The sequence below is a fragment of the Coptis chinensis genome, chromosome 5 (assembly GCF_015680905.1).
Source record: "Coptis chinensis isolate HL-2020 chromosome 5, ASM1568090v1, whole genome shotgun sequence".
Taxonomy (NCBI): domain Eukaryota; kingdom Viridiplantae; phylum Streptophyta; class Magnoliopsida; order Ranunculales; family Ranunculaceae; genus Coptis; species Coptis chinensis.
In genome coordinates, this window is record NC_141460.1 from 84,207,427 (window position 1) to 84,223,298 (window position 15,872).

A 15,872-nucleotide genomic window follows, 5' to 3' on the forward strand; every position below is an offset into this window, starting at 1 on the left:
TTATTCTCTTTTTTCACCCTTCCAAGATAACTACTTGTAGATAAGATAACTACCATAATAAAGATTGAATAAGATAACTACTTTTAGATAAGATAACTACTAGAACAAAAAACAAAAGAGTAGATTTTGGGTTTGAATAGAATTTAGCAAAAAGTACCGTGTATTGCTCCAAAAGTTAAATTTGACACTACTGTTTCATCCTAATGTGGGCGTTATAAACTTATACATTTTAAAATGCAGATGCACCATGTTATAAACTTATATATTTTAAAATCACAGATGCACCACATTATAAACTTATATATTTTAAAATGCAGATGCACTACGTTATAAACTTATACATTTTAAAATGCATACACACACCACGATTTTAAAATACTGATACAAAATGCATTTGATTATTTATTTTGTGGGTTTGATTAACTACTATTAAATGAAACGGGTTGGTTTAGAGTTTATTGTTTATAAATTTAGAATATAGGGATTAGGGTTTAGTGTCTTAAGGTTTAGGCTTTAGGCTTAGGGCCTAGTTTATAGGGGTTAGGGTTTAGTGTCTTAAGGTTTAGGGTTTAGGCTTAGGGTCTAGTTTATAAAGATTTTAGGTTTAGTGTCTAGTGGTTTGGAGTTTAGACTTAACGACTAGTGTCAAATGCCTCCACAAAATATTGGAGGCATAATATTTTTAGTTTTTTCATTACCGAAAAGCTAGTGTCTGCTGAGGGTGTACTTTCAACAGATAAAGCATCCGGGCCACTCATATAGGCACAAATCTTGGTGTATTGCAAAGAAAGAAGTATTGTCCAAGGGCTCTCATTCCTGCAAGACTCATACACTCTAATGCACCCTAGATGCCCTCTTTTTTTTTATATATGCATTTTTAAATGTGAAGGCGTAGTTATAAGTGAATTTTTTTGTGTGAATTTTTGTTTTGTATCCCACTATGTTACTCGGTAGATAGTCGGTTATGTTTGTTTCCAAGTGAGGATATTTTCGTCTATTCCTGGTAAAGTTGGATAACAGGTGGTTAGTTCCATATTCTGGTCAAATTGGGGTATTAAATTCTAAACAAATTTAAGAGGAGTCTTAGGACTACTAAATATTTATAACTAACTCCTCTAGACTAATTTTCTGATTAATTATTTTCTTTTTTTCGCTAGAAAAGTCAGAAAGTGTTGGACTTTGACCCATCAAAAGGTGTCTGACTTGACCCATCGTCCTCAAGCTCTAGGATGAAGATACCCAGTAACCATTTGAAGTATACAAAACCACATCCACTTCACAAAACTTTTCAAAAACTCGTAAAGCATCTCCCATCTCTCCACACTTGGAATAAAACTCATTAAAAGTCAAACCCACAAACATATCAAACCCAATCTTTTTCTCACTCTTCACCAAAAACTATTAAGCGGCGATTTTTGGAAATCGGTTAATCGGAAATCATCCGATTAAGCGGCACAAATCACCCGATTTTTCAATCCCAGTCAGACCTCAAACTTTTTACCTGATCGGATCGGTGTAGTAGCGCATAGGCTTATGCGGCCATTAAACTGCACGGAGATACATACAACTGTAAATATTAGTGATATTTTAACGATATGTTTGATATTTTAAGATATATTGGGACATTTGGAGATATTTAGTGATATTTTGTTTAGATAACAATTTTATTTAATATTTATCGTTATATTTAAATAAATATAAATGATATATCGTGATATATCAATAAATATCTATAATATTTATAATATTTGTTGATATTTTAGATATATCAACAATATTTGCATATCAAACAATATAAAATATCTCCAAAAAAATTATATATTCACGATACATATCAAGAAATTTAGTATCGATAAACACCCATATCATGATATTTTGTACTATGTGAGTAAGTATAGTTTGAGTAGCTTTATTCGTTTACCAACCATGGGATTAAGCACCCTAAGAGCAAATTCAATGGGGTGTTATATGAGCTACTAAAAGCCATATAGCACTCAAATACCAAATGATCATTCCAATGGAGTTACTAGAAGGATCTTAAATTTGGCTGGTGTGATAAACTTAGCTAAAATTGTGACATTGTCTAGCAATTGTCATAATTAAGTTTTAGGAGATAAATGATACAATTTATATCGTCCATGTGTTAAATTTTGACGGATGGCAGAAATTGTTTCGTCTGCCCCATCTATTTCTAACTTATATTAACAACTAATGAACGAACAGCAGAAACTGTACTGTCCGTATGTTTTACCAGTTAGAAATTGAACCGACCCATTGGAACTGTTTTCAAAAGTATTGGCATGTCAAATTTGACTTTCCAACTAAAAGTGCCAAAAAAAAATGAGGTGGCACCTTTTTAGCAGTTGATTTTGGCAGTTTTCCATTGGACTTGCTCTAATAATGACAATTTTCCCCCTAATCATCTTGACAATACATGAACTCAAATACGATGGAGTTAGAACAATTTCAAATTTTAGAAAATTGAATGCTTTTCTTTCCATGTTAAATGGTTTTGTAATAAATAAAACAATGTTGGTATATTAGCCAACAATTGGCCTATTAGCTCAGTTGGTTAGAGCGTCGTGCTAATAACGCCAAGGTCGCAGGTTCGAGACCTGCATAGGCCAAATCACATTGCTTTCTGTGCTATAACTTGACCTGTATATAGTCAATTTTTTCCAAATGACCTATATTGATGTTTTGGGCGCACCATTGAATCATAATTTTTGTCGTATTTAGAGTTTTGGTACACCATTGGACTTAGCCTAACCTAATATAGGCCCCTGATTCAAATATTTTTTGGGTACTCATATTCTTTTCCAAGAGTATTTTAATACCTTTTAAATTAGTAAACCAATATAGAACTTGAGAAGTTTGTTGAAGCGTTCAGATTTTGCAAGGAATTTGGTTGAATCATTCAGGTATGGAGGTACATTTAACATTTTAACTTAGAGATTAAAAAAGAAAAAACGATAATATTTTGAAAGGGAATTTAAAATATGAATGTTTTATACTAGTTCAATTCAGCTTATTCAATGGTAAATTGGTAACAAGACTTCTTCCGTTCCAGAATGGCTTGCTTAAATATCTTGTGTCCTAGTTTTCCACCTATGTAAGAATTTCCAACAGCCAACACTATATTCAATTACATCCTGCTATAAAAGTGGGCACCGAGTTTGTCTTTCTATTTTACACCCTCATCACATAAACAATCACCAAATTCTGAAATTTTGTTAACTATTATTTTGCTTTTTTTTTTGGGTGATCTTGGACATACCCATAAAAATACTCCCGTACCACATAACTAACTCAGTTTTTGTCATACTCCAATAACCACTTCAATCCAATAATATCTTCCAAATTAATTTGAGATATTTCCAATAGGGGTAAAAAAAGAGAAAAAACAAAAAGACCGAGGGAGACTCATTCCAAAAGAAAACAACAAATAAAAAAAATTGAAAATTAATACTCTGGACCTTGAAGAATCTTTGTGCTACTACAACACACTACACAATAAGAGAATTTATAATAAAAGTAAAAGAATGCCCAAAAAACAAATTGTTTTTTTCCTATTCTAGAAGTTGCTTCAAATTTGATTTTTTTTTTCTTATTGCAATTACTTCTTCTTCATCATTGTAGAAGGGTTAGAGGAGTTTAGTAGAAATATATCAAATTGAAAATTTCTCAAGTGGAAAATGAGAAAGACAAATAGCTGCAATGAGAAAAAAATACATTAATGGCTGATGAGTGAGAGGAGGAGGAAGACTAAATTATACAATTTTATCTCTTTCTAATTTCTTTCGTAAAGGAGAAAAAAAATGACAGAAAAAAAGGAAAATAAGTGCGAAGGGTTTGTGTTTGCTGGAAGGATAAACATTTGTTTTGTTTTGTCTTTGATATACTTAATAAAAGAAAGGGTAATTTAGGAACCTAAATGTGTCTTAAACAATTTTATTTATTTATTTCAAAGTTGGGGTACGGGAGTGTTTTTATGGGTATATCCAAGATCACCCTAAATTAGTCGCGTGTTATTCTTAAATTATCTAACTGTTTAAGAACAATTTTCTTTTGTAGGCCTGTAGAATTGCAATTGTCCAGCAAATATGGCCAATAGTTTGTCAATGTTCTTTATTTGTTGGTAAACAAATTAGGCAAACAAATTACAGACAAGTCATTCTCCTTCGCTCACACAATGACACAAACAACACTTTACAGTAAACTTGCTTTTCAATCACAGAATTCGTGCATTATACTTGGTTTTCAGTGAGGTACTTGGCAATAGTTTCCGCAATCAATTCTAGAGCTTTGCTAGAAACTATTGAAGCATTGGCAGCAGTATCAACTTCATACTCTATGGTTGTTTTGATAATTGAGGACTTTGCATCCTTCTCTATGATCTCAAAGCGCACCCGGTACAAGCTGAAACCAAGCTCTAAGTATCCTCCTTCTACTACCTCTGCTTCTTTGAGGCGCTTCTCATTATCAACCTTCGTAAACATTTCTTTGTAAAATGTGAACCCAGGTGTTCCTATTAACAAAAAAAGGTATGACTTGTAATATAATTGAACATAAGCATAATTCTTGACTGATGATGACTGGTGATACTAACTCGGCATAAATGAGGAGTGCACATAAATGACAAAAAGGATGAAATGATGTTTAAGGTGTGATATCGATCAAATTATACCACAGCGAATGAAGTAAAATAGCTAGGTAACTTTGATTTTATCACTCATTTCAAATCATTTTTCATCACATCCAGGGCCGGCTCTGAACTTTGAGGGGCCCAAGGCGAGTTTCTTAAAATAAGTCTATATTATTGAGAAAAAAATAAGTCTTTACACAAGGGGACATAGGCCAATGTTTGAGTGGACTGGACTACATATAATTTGATTGGACTAAACAACCTTGAGTCATTTACATGTGGTCTAGTGGGTATAAAATTATATTTGGGGGCCCAAAATTTAACCAACAAGCTAGGGGCCCTAGGCGGCCGCCTAGTTGGCCTGCCCTCAGAGCCAGCCCTGATCACATCGTTAATATCCTTTCCCGTTTAAGCAAAATAGGTACGAATTACACCTTAAGCCATCATTTTGCAACCACATTTTTCATCGTCCTCAAAATAGATATAGCATCCCCATAAGAACTCTTATGCTAACGACGGGTTAAGACGCTGGATTGAACTAACAAATCATCGTCAGATGCGTCTGGCGCACACGATTCTGACCCATCAGTGAGACTCCATAACTGTTTGTAAGGCCGGTATATATTAATTTCGGTTAGTTGAAATAAATAGTTAAGCTAGAAAATGCTAATCTACTTAAATATATCTAATCAGATATCAATCAAAACGATACCGTACCTTAATGAATATATAGAATTAAGTCAACCAGAAATGAAACAACCTCAATCCACTTTTAAGTTTGTCCATAACATTTCCATCCCAATTAAGACGTGTAGCAGTTATAAATAAAACAAAAATGACATAACAACTTTATTGGATTTGAATTGAAAAAAAAATGCCTATAAAGTCTATCCAACTTTGTAGGAATCACGACTATATATATTCCAAACCAGCGAAAAAAGGCTCCATGCATATATACAAAATCATCATGTACCTAAATTTGTTTACCAACAGTTATAAATCAAAGCATACCTTGTGGAAATACGACCTTTAGAATTGTTCCAACCCCTCCATCACCTTCAACGAGTTCAACCTTTTCAATAACATTAGGAAGTAATTCACAAACAAGCTTTCCAAGTTTAAGACCTCCATAAACATCCCAGACCTCACTAGCAGGCACACTTACTTCCAGTTCATGTTCAAGTTGTCCCTCCATTGATCCTCACTATTCTTTCGTCAAGACCAACCAAAGTTTTACCCTTTTGAAATTGCCGTAATGGATCTCTTGACTTAAGATGCTGTTTGGCTATAATATATATAAGTCAAGCAAATTAAATGATTGTGACATAAACGATTGATCAACCTTATCGCATCATATCCTTAATTATTATATGCTGAAATTAGTAGAGACCCCAGAATGCAAAGATTCCAATCATAAGAAAACAAATACAAGTTTTGATTTATAATGCATGTTACTGCAATATGAACAAAACCGCCACATGTTGTCACATGCATAATTAAGGGTAAATTCCCAAACAAGACACGATAATGTCATTTTTTTCCTAATTAGATCCATGGTCATCAAGACCACACTGCAATTCATCAGCAATTTGTGGATTTCAGCAACTTTTTGCAATAAGTTGTTGATAATTCTCGAGCTGAGAACAAATTGACATTATCGTGCCTTGTGTAGAGGCAGTATTTGTTCGACCGAACTCGTTTATGTCGAGCTACCTATGTATCGAGTTTTTTAGTGAACTCGAATTAAGTCAGATGTAGTTCGAGCTTTTGATTAATTGGTTGAATATTGGAGGGGAGATGGAGATAGATGATCGAGAAGATGAAGAATTGGTCTCCCCTAAGAATGGAGATCGAAGACGCCTCCTTTTATAGGCGTAGATCCCCCTTTTGCACTGTCTTGATGTTTATTTATTTATTTCAAAGTTGGGGTACGGAAGTGTTTTTATGGGTATGTCCAAGATCACCCTTTTTTTTATGTGAATGAATCCAGTTATTATATGAATTTTATAAAAAAAATTAATTGTCAATCTGATCTCTCAAAGACTATATATATGTTAGCCAATAATGAATGGCCCCATAATTAATAACTCAACGCTCAAATTTTCCACATTAAAATTAATATATTTTGGATTTCCATCACTAAAAATTCACCAATCCCTTGGTAGTCAACTATTAATTGGTAGTAAATAAAATAGTGTGGTTGCCAATTCATTGGTAGTCTATTACCAATGGCAAAGAAGTAGAGTTATCGAGTTTCATATTTTCTTTCAAATTGCCAAAAAAAGTAGAGTTAGGTTAACCAATTTTTGAAATGTACTTTTGCATGATACTTGATTAGATTAACATTTTAGGATAGGATAGTACATATCTCGTTCGACGAAATATCGGAACATTTCGTTCTATTCTCTAGAACACAAAGTGGAGAAGAAAAAAAGAGGATGTTCTTCAATCTTTGAGTGTCGAAAAAGTTTTATATATTTCGAATACACAATCTAATAATAATAATATAATCCCCACTTTACCCTCCCTCTTTCTCTCCCATGGGGATTTCCTTGAGTAGAAGAAGACCCAACAACCATCACCATCCTCAAAACCCATCTTCTCAACTCAGTTCATCATACCCTACTGACCAACCATCTTCTTCTTCTTCAACTCCAAACTATGTTTTTGCAGCAAATGCTCCTTATTCCTATTCACACCCACCTCAAAACTCTTATCCACACCCACCTGCACCACCACTACCTCCACAATATTATCAGTATAACACTTGTGGGGTTGGTATGAACAACAGGTTGAATTTTTATCCACCATCTTATTACTATGGCTCTCAAAATAATAATAATAATGGGTGGCATGGAATTAGACCACCACCTATGGTTTCGCAAACCCCGGTTGTGCCGGTGCCTTATGTGGATCATCAGATGGCGAAAAAGATTAGGAATGATGTGAATGTGCACAAGGATACTATTAAGATTGAAGCTGATGAGGAGAATATGGAGGGGCTTTTGGTTTCTTTGACTTTGGATGCTTTGGTTGATGGCAGGTATTTGGTCTTTACTACTTTTCCATTATTGATAATTTTTGAGTTTTAGTTTAAATTATTTCATTTCCTATTGTGCTTTTAATGTTTAGCGTGTTTAGTAGTGTGATGGTGAGCATAATATTTATCAGTGGTCTTTAGGAATATATTACTTCATATAAGAGATGTGGACATGAACATAATAAGCATTCTAATGTGAAGAGTGAAACTCATTGTATTGGTAACTGAATTACTTTGTGTCTGCGTTTCAATGTGACATTATTTAGCGGAGGAGAGAGAGAGAGAGAGATGAATCAACCATGCATTTTGATATCTATGTGTGTTCATTCAAGTTTTTATTGATTTCAGTTTCAGTTGAAAGTTACCGAGAAAGGGAACCTATTATATTAAAATGGTTGAAAGTCAATCAAGAATGGTTAGGTTTATCGTTTAATAAGTATTTTGTTTCCATGGCTTTGTTATGGATAGAGCCATATAGGTAGACCTTGATATGAGTACCACTCCTGCTGATGTGAAGTGTTAGTCAGATGGGTATCTATTGATGCTGCAGTTTAAATTCCTCATTTCATACACTTGGCAGCTGATTCGAATAGCTGCCCAAGAAGAGTAAAATTGCACTGTGATTGACGTTATTAGGTGGTCATAAACTTGGTTTGAGTTTACGGAAGGTTCCTGTCTTTGAGGCTATCTCCAACAAGTCTGTTTTATATCAGTTCATGTCTGATAATTTATAAGGAACCTCATAAATGCATGGAATGAAACAATTCAGTCCTTCCATTTGTTTTTCCAGAATTAGTGGTTTATAGAGTTATGCTTTGGACTGTTTAAACTTATTAATAGTTCGACTAATGATCCATTGACAAGAATAAAAAGTGAAGCAATTGAAATTTCAAATTCAATCCTAACTCTCCACTTTCACAAGGGTCTTCTTTCCCAAATTTAGATAAAGAAGACTTACATTATGTGATTGTGAAGTTGCACGATGTTGATATTACTGGTTACTCTCTCTTTTTCTTCGACCTAGAGTGAATGAATTCAAATGATGAGATTACCCCATCGACAAGGCCTTCTTATTGCAAAGGCACTTGAACATTTGATAGCAATATAACATTCGGTACCTCTTTTAGTCTATTTGCAAGTTATTGAATTGTCACGCAACCAACTTCCTCAGCAAGTGCTTTCGCCGCCTCCCACCCTGAAGACTTCTAGGCAATGTTGATCTTCAAACAGAAAAACAGACTCAAAGCAACACAAAATGCTCTTACAAGTATAAGTTGGGTTGAACACAATTCTGTTATGCGCGTTAGTAGCTCTAGCAAATTATCTTACTGAACATCTGAACCATTTGAATGATGGGTCTGATAATCTCATAATCTCGTAATCTCATGATTGATGATTCAGTATAAATTGTGAAGGTTTTCGTAATATCGTGGCTTTCAAGGGTTTACTCTTCGAATGGTTAATCACTTGTCGAGCTTAGTCCCATTTGCTGTAATGTGGTGTTATTTGGCTTGAGAAGAACAAGTGACATTTTAAGGCAAGTGATAAAGCTTAGCAAATCATCCTATCAATAGACGGCCTTCCTTTATTTTGTCCAAGTTGCGGGTGGAGTTACCTGATATTTCTTTTAGTTACTGGTTCTTGTGACACATTGACGATTATGTTATATCACAATGGATATTCAGTACTATTGTTTTGCTTGATACTTTGCAGGTTGAAAAGATATGCACAACCTAGAAGTTTTATATGTGGGGCTTGGACTACTATGTGTTATTGTTATGTGTTATGACCATCCGTAGGCTCACTAGCTACTGTTTGCTCTTGTAGTCAGTTTCTTATATATATTTGCTTGCACTCTTCCAACTTTGAGTTTACGTAAGCTGGTATTTTAGCCTTCTTTTCTTTTAAAGTTAATGGCGTCTATCATACTCCAGAAGTGCCTTGACATGTTTAAAAGTTGTAATTTGCAGTGAGAAAAGGCTTTAAACAGCTATTTTTGGTACCCATGTATATCCAGTGCAAAATAAGTTTTTAAAGGAAGTTATAGAGGTGGTCGGATTTTATGGTTTCCAAACTGTCGAGTTTACCTAAACACAGCCTATTTTTATTCGTATTTTCCACTAGGATGACTAGGCACTGCATAATTTCTTATTCCAGCTAGTTTACTAGTTATTGTTTGTTTTCTCTAGGAGTTGTTCTTTTTAGTAGATCACATGCAGCATGTTGACCAGCGAATCTGCCAACGACCTGATGAATATAACGACCACGTATGTGTTAGTGTTACAGAATAGAATTTGGGGGGTCATCTATGACCTACAGCTGAAGCTCCAAAATATTCAACTCCATACTGTGTGACTTAAGGGTTGTAAAGGCTCCCCTCATTCCTTATTTATAAATTGCATTAGACTGAGCTTTTCACAGTTTCTAATAAAAAAAAAGACAAACCCAGGTATAAACTTGTCCCAATGACAGTGAGAACATGGTTCATCTTGTAAATAGAAAATTATATAAGTCTTATTGATTTCTAAGCTTTCCTTCATGTTTTGTGCTTGTGTGTGCAAAGGAATTCTTGTTTTTGTATTTTGGAGAAAAATGGCAGATGATTATTACCAAATATCAATAAAAAGAGAAGAAAAATTGAGTAGACCCTTTAGTTGGTTGGGTAAAACTGGATAATTATCTGGTCTTCAATTAATTCTATAAATAACTGGGGACGACCATAAGAAATTTTTGGAGATTGGTAAGGCTGAAGACAGGTACCATAGTAAGGTGTTGACATTGTCGACATGTGGCACAATTTATGTTAGAACTTAGAATATGTAGCTTGTCTAGTCCTATATTCGTTCTTCTAATATCAGTGTCTTGCCAATTGCATCTGATCCCATGAATTGATAACGCTGGATTGCCGAACTTCCCCCCGGGAGACTGTGTTATATTCTCTCAACCATTTTCTAATGCTGGTGTCAACATTCTGTATGAAAGTTAGTTGGGGTAGGAAGTAGGAATACGGTGATTAATCTAGAAACTGCAGGTGTGCCCTACGGTACCTGGCTATTCATATTTAGGCTCTACCCATTTTAAACTTGCACTTGGTGGTCTTGTATCCTCCTATCTGGTTGTCACTAAGCTGTCTAAGCGTAACGGAATCTACATTTGACCTCTTGACCTGGAATTTAGTTTGCATCACAATTTTGTTGATGACTGTATACGTCATTGTTTATTTCTTAGGAAGCCTTTTATGGATTGGTGGGTTGGTCTATTTATGATGATACTTTTATTTGTTTAAATGACAGCATCACCATAATCTATTTTGCAAAGGAAGGGGTTGACTGTAGTTTTACGCCGCTGTATCCTGACGCCCGTATGTTAGTAAGAGTTCCTTTCCAGAAAGGATTGGGCCAAAAGTTTCGTCAGCCTTCAGGAACTGGTGTTGACCTTGGCTTCTTTGAGTTGGATGATCTCTCAAAACCATCTCCAGGGGAAGATGTATTCCCACTTGTGATTCTAGCTGAAGCATGCTTACCACTTCCGCTGTCTGATGAACAATTTGATCATCCTCGACCTGCTACATCTAATGCACAGATTACTCAAGCCATCATAGAGAAGAACAGTGCAGGCGCATTCCAGGCGAAAGTAATCAAGCAGATTTTGTGGGTTGATGGGGTACGCTACGAGCTTCGTGAAATATATGGAATTGGAAAATCTTCAGAAACAAGCTTTGACGACAGTGACCCAGGAAAGGAATGTGTGATTTGCATGTCTGAACCAAAGGACACAGCTGTGTTGCCTTGTCGACATATGGTAAGAGCTCCTAAATAACACCCCCTCTTTATTTGGGTGACCAATATAAGCAATAGCTAGTAGGTATGTATCGGTGCTTTGGTGTGCATGCCAAGATGCGACTCACCATTTACTGGGTCTCACCAGTAAGTAAATCTACACAAGAAATTACTCCGAGTGAAGGACACTTACACTCCAAACTTTAACAACCAATGGATGCTTACAGAAAATGAGAACAGTAGTTTTAGAAAGAGACCATTTCATAGGTTCTCATATTTTGCGCACCTTTTTGAGCTTTTGATTGGAGCTGAGAATAACAAAGAAAGAAGGTTCCCCCCCCCACCACCACCACCACCACCTCTTTTTTTTTTATTCTCTCCCCTCTGATTTGACTCGAGAGGCTCTGCTGGGTGCAGAGCATCTACGAACTATATTTAAAGAAATTGTTCAAGGGGAGGATTTGTTTGTGCTCAAAAGGAAGCCCACCGATAGATCAGATCACAATGGTGGTAAAATTTCTTCTTTTTTTCGAATAAGGTGGTGGGGTTGGGCAGACCCAACCTGCATTCACTTAAATTAAGCTCTTACATATATTCTACCTTCTTAATCGTCCCTTACGATATCACCAAGTCTAGCACTTATTTGGAGGACTATAGAACATAAATTGTGTTTCATTAGCACTTGGAATAGATGCCAAGTGATCGGCTACTCTATTCTCTTAAAAAAAAAAAAAAAAACACACAAAAAACAAAAAACTGGAGACACCTCTAATAGAAGCTAGAATGTTGTTGCAATACCAAGGTTCCTTCTCGATCCCATTGATTTTAACAGCTCTAAGGGAACGGTGGCAAAGTTTTGTTCAACCTTTTTTCTGAAAAAATAATCGAGAATTACCTTATTTGTGAAAATGGATAAGATATTCGTATGGATTTTCGCACCATCGTATCGTATTACCCCAGAAAATATTAACCTCAAGGAAAAATTGCTCCAATAGAATATTTGTATTTACACTTGTGCTCTTTTCGAAACATGCAATGAAATCACTGACGTTTCTTGATATATTGGATAATATCATGAGAAATAGTTGTTAGTTCTTTCCAAACACCGGCCTCCTTTTTAGTTTGATGTTATTCTGGTTTTTGTTTGTAATTATATAATTTGAAATTATGGCCATCATTTTACTTAATATTTGAGATGTTTTAGGCAGTTGTATCATTAACCTCTTTATCTAAGCTGTTCTGACTGTTATTAGTTGCTCTGGTTTTAATGGTTGTATTGGTTTTCTCAGTGTATGTGCAGTGAGTGTGCAAAAGAATTGAGGCTTCAGACGAACAAGTGTCCTATATGTCGTCAGCCAATCGAGGAACTTATAGAGATAAGAGTGAATAAAGTTGATCAGTGAGACACCTTTTTCTTCATCTGGGCCGCGCTTTGTGTTTTTATGGTTTCTTGTGCTCGTGTATGTTATACAGACACATTCCTATATTTGGAGTGAATATATTGTCATTTTTAGAGTGTGTACTGACTTGGGAAGAAAAATGTGTATCTTATGTTCCAGTCGTGGAATTAACTCTGAGTGTATATACACCATACTAAGGAAATCTTTTGTCAGAATAATTGTTCTTCACATCTCCATTTTGCTGTCTTTGCTTTTGTACTGTGTACTAGTGCCCCAACTGTAATCAGTAAATTTGACTGCAAAATTTATTACCCCGTTCTGAAGCTTGAACTCTGAAGGAACAAACTTTGCAGGAGCTCCTTGTGATATAGGTTGGTGTAGTTAATCTATGGAAATCGGGACCATTGCTAAGATACCAATTTTTATAGCATATTCACAAATCTGTTAGCAGGTAAAACAAGCCTCTGATTCTCTTAACTTTGTTTAGTAAATTACTCTTTACATTCTCGAACTTCAGAACATAACTTCAAAGGCATATATAAAATAGCTAGATCTGGTCTTAATCCAAATAAAATAGTAAACTAGGTCCATTAAATCATAGATATTTGTTGGCCGCAGTGATTGTGTACCAGTTATAGAAAGAAGAGCCGGGGCTCTTTTCTTTTTCCTTTTCTATTGGGTCTAGTTCATACTCGGTACTCCTCAGTCCTCTCTTCCGTTTCTTTTGAAATTAAATTGACTGCTCTTTTTATTCTTTTGTTGCAATTTTGCAAATAGCGTTCTGGAAAAAGAAATAGTCAAAAGCAAGGAACTCAGTAGTATTAAAGTAAACAGCTGATGGTGTTTTTGTTGGGATTGCGAAAAAGGTTTTTCCTCTTGATAGTGAAACGAAGGAAGGAATGTTTGCTCATGAAGTTAACAGTAGAAATAAGGGGGGTGACCAGAGTATCTCTAAAAGACTTCGCTGGGGATTGTTCTTTGTAAAAAGAATAGGAGACAAAAGTAACTTATTTCATATATTCACTTTCAGTTGTGTTAAGTTGAAGAAAAAGGAGAATCTATCATCAGATTCATCACTGTCAGTGGATATTGATGAATTAGATGGTCCCAAAAATCTTTGGTAGATGAAGAATGAAGTTTCCTGTTGTCTGTGTTAATTAGACACCTAAAACATAAAAATATACAAAATGTTTGGTCAGCTGAATGACGATTCTTGCTCTTTCATTCAGTTCACTCTAAATGCCTATCTTTCTGATGAGTTTAGTTTCTCCTTTCTTTGAAAACTTGCAACTGGTATAACTATCTAACTGAGAGAGAGCACAAAATCATCTCAATCTACAATTCTACATTCATTAATCTTTTTAGCCATGGTAATACTTGAGAAATGCTTTTTGCACACTGCCACAGCGGTAACATATGAAATATTGGCCAGATCATGAATGGGACATGTCGATTTGATAGTAAATTTGCTGATCCTTGGTCACTGTACAGTAATGAGTTTTGTTTCAGTCTAACATTTGCATACCTTTTTATGTAATCTACTTTCTCACTGCACCGAAGAAGACTAGACCATGGATCTTTCTGGTCTCAATTCATCTTTCAGTGTTCCTACATTTGAACTTTTTCCCGACAGCATCAGTTAGTTTCTTACTGCTCAGTAAACCTCAGCTTTGAATTTTCAAACCTAATTAAGTCTAGCATTGTTTTCCCACTCCTCGGATTACACCATTATTAAACCTCTAATGACAGATAAAATAAAGACTTACTACATACGTACTAGTTTATGCGCGCCTGATGTTGAATCCTCATAGACGTCGGGGACCAACCAATACAAAATGCATTGTTTCTGAGGAGAAAAAACAAACACACAAAAACAAATGGGAGAAATTCATTGCTTCAAATTCATTGAAATGAAAATGCTAATTCAGGGACTCATGTATACTAGTTTGGATATTTAGCTCAGTTCATTTTGCTGACCAACAGAAGCAGTTGATGAACAAAACAAGCTGCATGACTGGTTATGTCAGCACTCTTAGTGGAAGGAAATGCCTGCTACTTCTGACAAAACGTAATAATCACTCTTCATCGGATGCTCAATGCAATGAGTTCTTGACAGCATTGGATGGTCCTAGAGGTTGGTGTGATGTGATAAATGAGCGGGACGGATCTGGACTTGGGGACCACGTCACAACTATTAGCCAAACTGCTAAGATGCCAAAACAATTCAATGGGAATGAACAAAATTCAATACGCTTACAGTAGTGAAGTACAAATTGTTACTCGACTTACTTTTGCAAATGTCATTTTCATTATATGGTGAACTTGTTTCTTGCTATGCCGCAGTTCATTTGTTCAAATATCTGGTTACATTTTCTTTTTATACTTGGGCAAAAGTAAAGAAAGGTACTTTTAATCTTTTATTACCAAGTTTCATGTTTTCTTAGTTACCACTTCTTAGATCTTAGTATATCTGTTTCACATACCGACAGCTCCATTTTGAAACCTAACTACTTAATAATTAGGAGCATTCGTTAAAGCAGATTGAAACCTTCATGGGCGTGCTTGAACATAATCCGACATCTGAGTTGTAGCCATACCATTACCATATATATATATATATATATATATATATATATATATATATATATATATATATATATATATATATATATATATAGTGATTTGGAAGACCACTTCCCTGTTACTGATAAATTAGAGAGAGAGATTTAAGAATATTTACTTGATTGATTTCTAATGAGATTACAATGGTTTATATAGAGATTACAAGTTCTTAAAATAGGAACAAACACAAACGGTGCAAGTTTGTACAAACACAAACAATGGATTTCTAAACAGGATGTGAGGCGTGGGCGCACTCTAATTGTACTTGAATAGAGCGCATGCGCGCTCTGCACTCTGACATGCAGAACAACTTTTAATACTCCCCCTCAAGTTGGAGAGTGAATGCCAAGAACTCCCAACTTACGAATTAATCTAAAAAATGTGTC

At 35.1% G+C, this 15,872-nt stretch overlaps 2 protein-coding genes and 1 non-coding gene across 3 annotated transcripts; 2 read left to right on the plus strand and 1 right to left on the minus strand.

Annotated features, from left to right (window-relative positions):
- The first annotated feature begins 2,553 nt into the window (after window positions 1–2,553).
- On the plus strand, window positions 2,554–2,627 carry TRNAI-AAU (transfer RNA isoleucine (anticodon AAU)). The gene has a single exon. It is a non-coding gene; the product is annotated as a tRNA-Ile (tRNA).
- Window positions 2,628–4,102: 1,475 nt separating this feature from the next.
- LOC147499479 (norbelladine synthase-like) lies at window positions 4,103–5,943 on the minus strand. The gene is made up of 2 exons (XM_086561251.1): window positions 5,657–5,943; window positions 4,103–4,528 (listed from the first exon to the last, which is right to left on the minus strand). Exons 1-2 carry the CDS (start codon window positions 5,838–5,840, stop codon window positions 4,248–4,250), a joined length of 465 nt encoding a protein of 154 aa, XP_086417377.1. The 5' UTR covers window positions 5,841–5,943; the 3' UTR covers window positions 4,103–4,247.
- Window positions 5,944–6,863: 920 nt separating this feature from the next.
- On the plus strand, window positions 6,864–13,082 carry LOC147499480 (putative E3 ubiquitin-protein ligase LUL2). The gene is made up of 3 exons (XM_086561243.1): window positions 6,864–7,688; window positions 10,979–11,486; window positions 12,754–13,082. Exons 1-3 carry the CDS (start codon window positions 7,186–7,188, stop codon window positions 12,865–12,867), a joined length of 1,125 nt encoding a protein of 374 aa, XP_086417369.1. The 5' UTR covers window positions 6,864–7,185; the 3' UTR covers window positions 12,868–13,082.
- Window positions 13,083–15,872: the final 2,790 nt, after the last annotated feature.

Excerpts from the sequence above, each read along its gene's own strand:
- LOC147499480 (XM_086561243.1), top strand. The coding sequence starts at position 7,186 with ATGGGGATTTCCTTGAGTAGAAGAAGACCCAACAACCATCACCATCCT. Across the intron at positions 7,689-10,978 it reads GATGCTTTGGTTGATGGCAG|CATCACCATAATCTATTTTG; the intron begins GTATTTGGTCTT and ends TTTAAATGACAG. Across the intron at positions 11,487-12,753 it reads TGTTGCCTTGTCGACATATG|TGTATGTGCAGTGAGTGTGC; the intron begins GTAAGAGCTCCT and ends TGGTTTTCTCAG.
- LOC147499479 (XM_086561251.1), bottom strand. The coding sequence starts at position 5,840 with ATGGAGGGACAACTTGAACATGAACTGGAAGTAAGTGTGCCTGCTAGT. Across the intron at positions 4,529-5,656 it reads AAAGGTCGTATTTCCACAAG|GAACACCTGGGTTCACATTT; the intron begins GTATGCTTTGAT and ends TTTTGTTAATAG.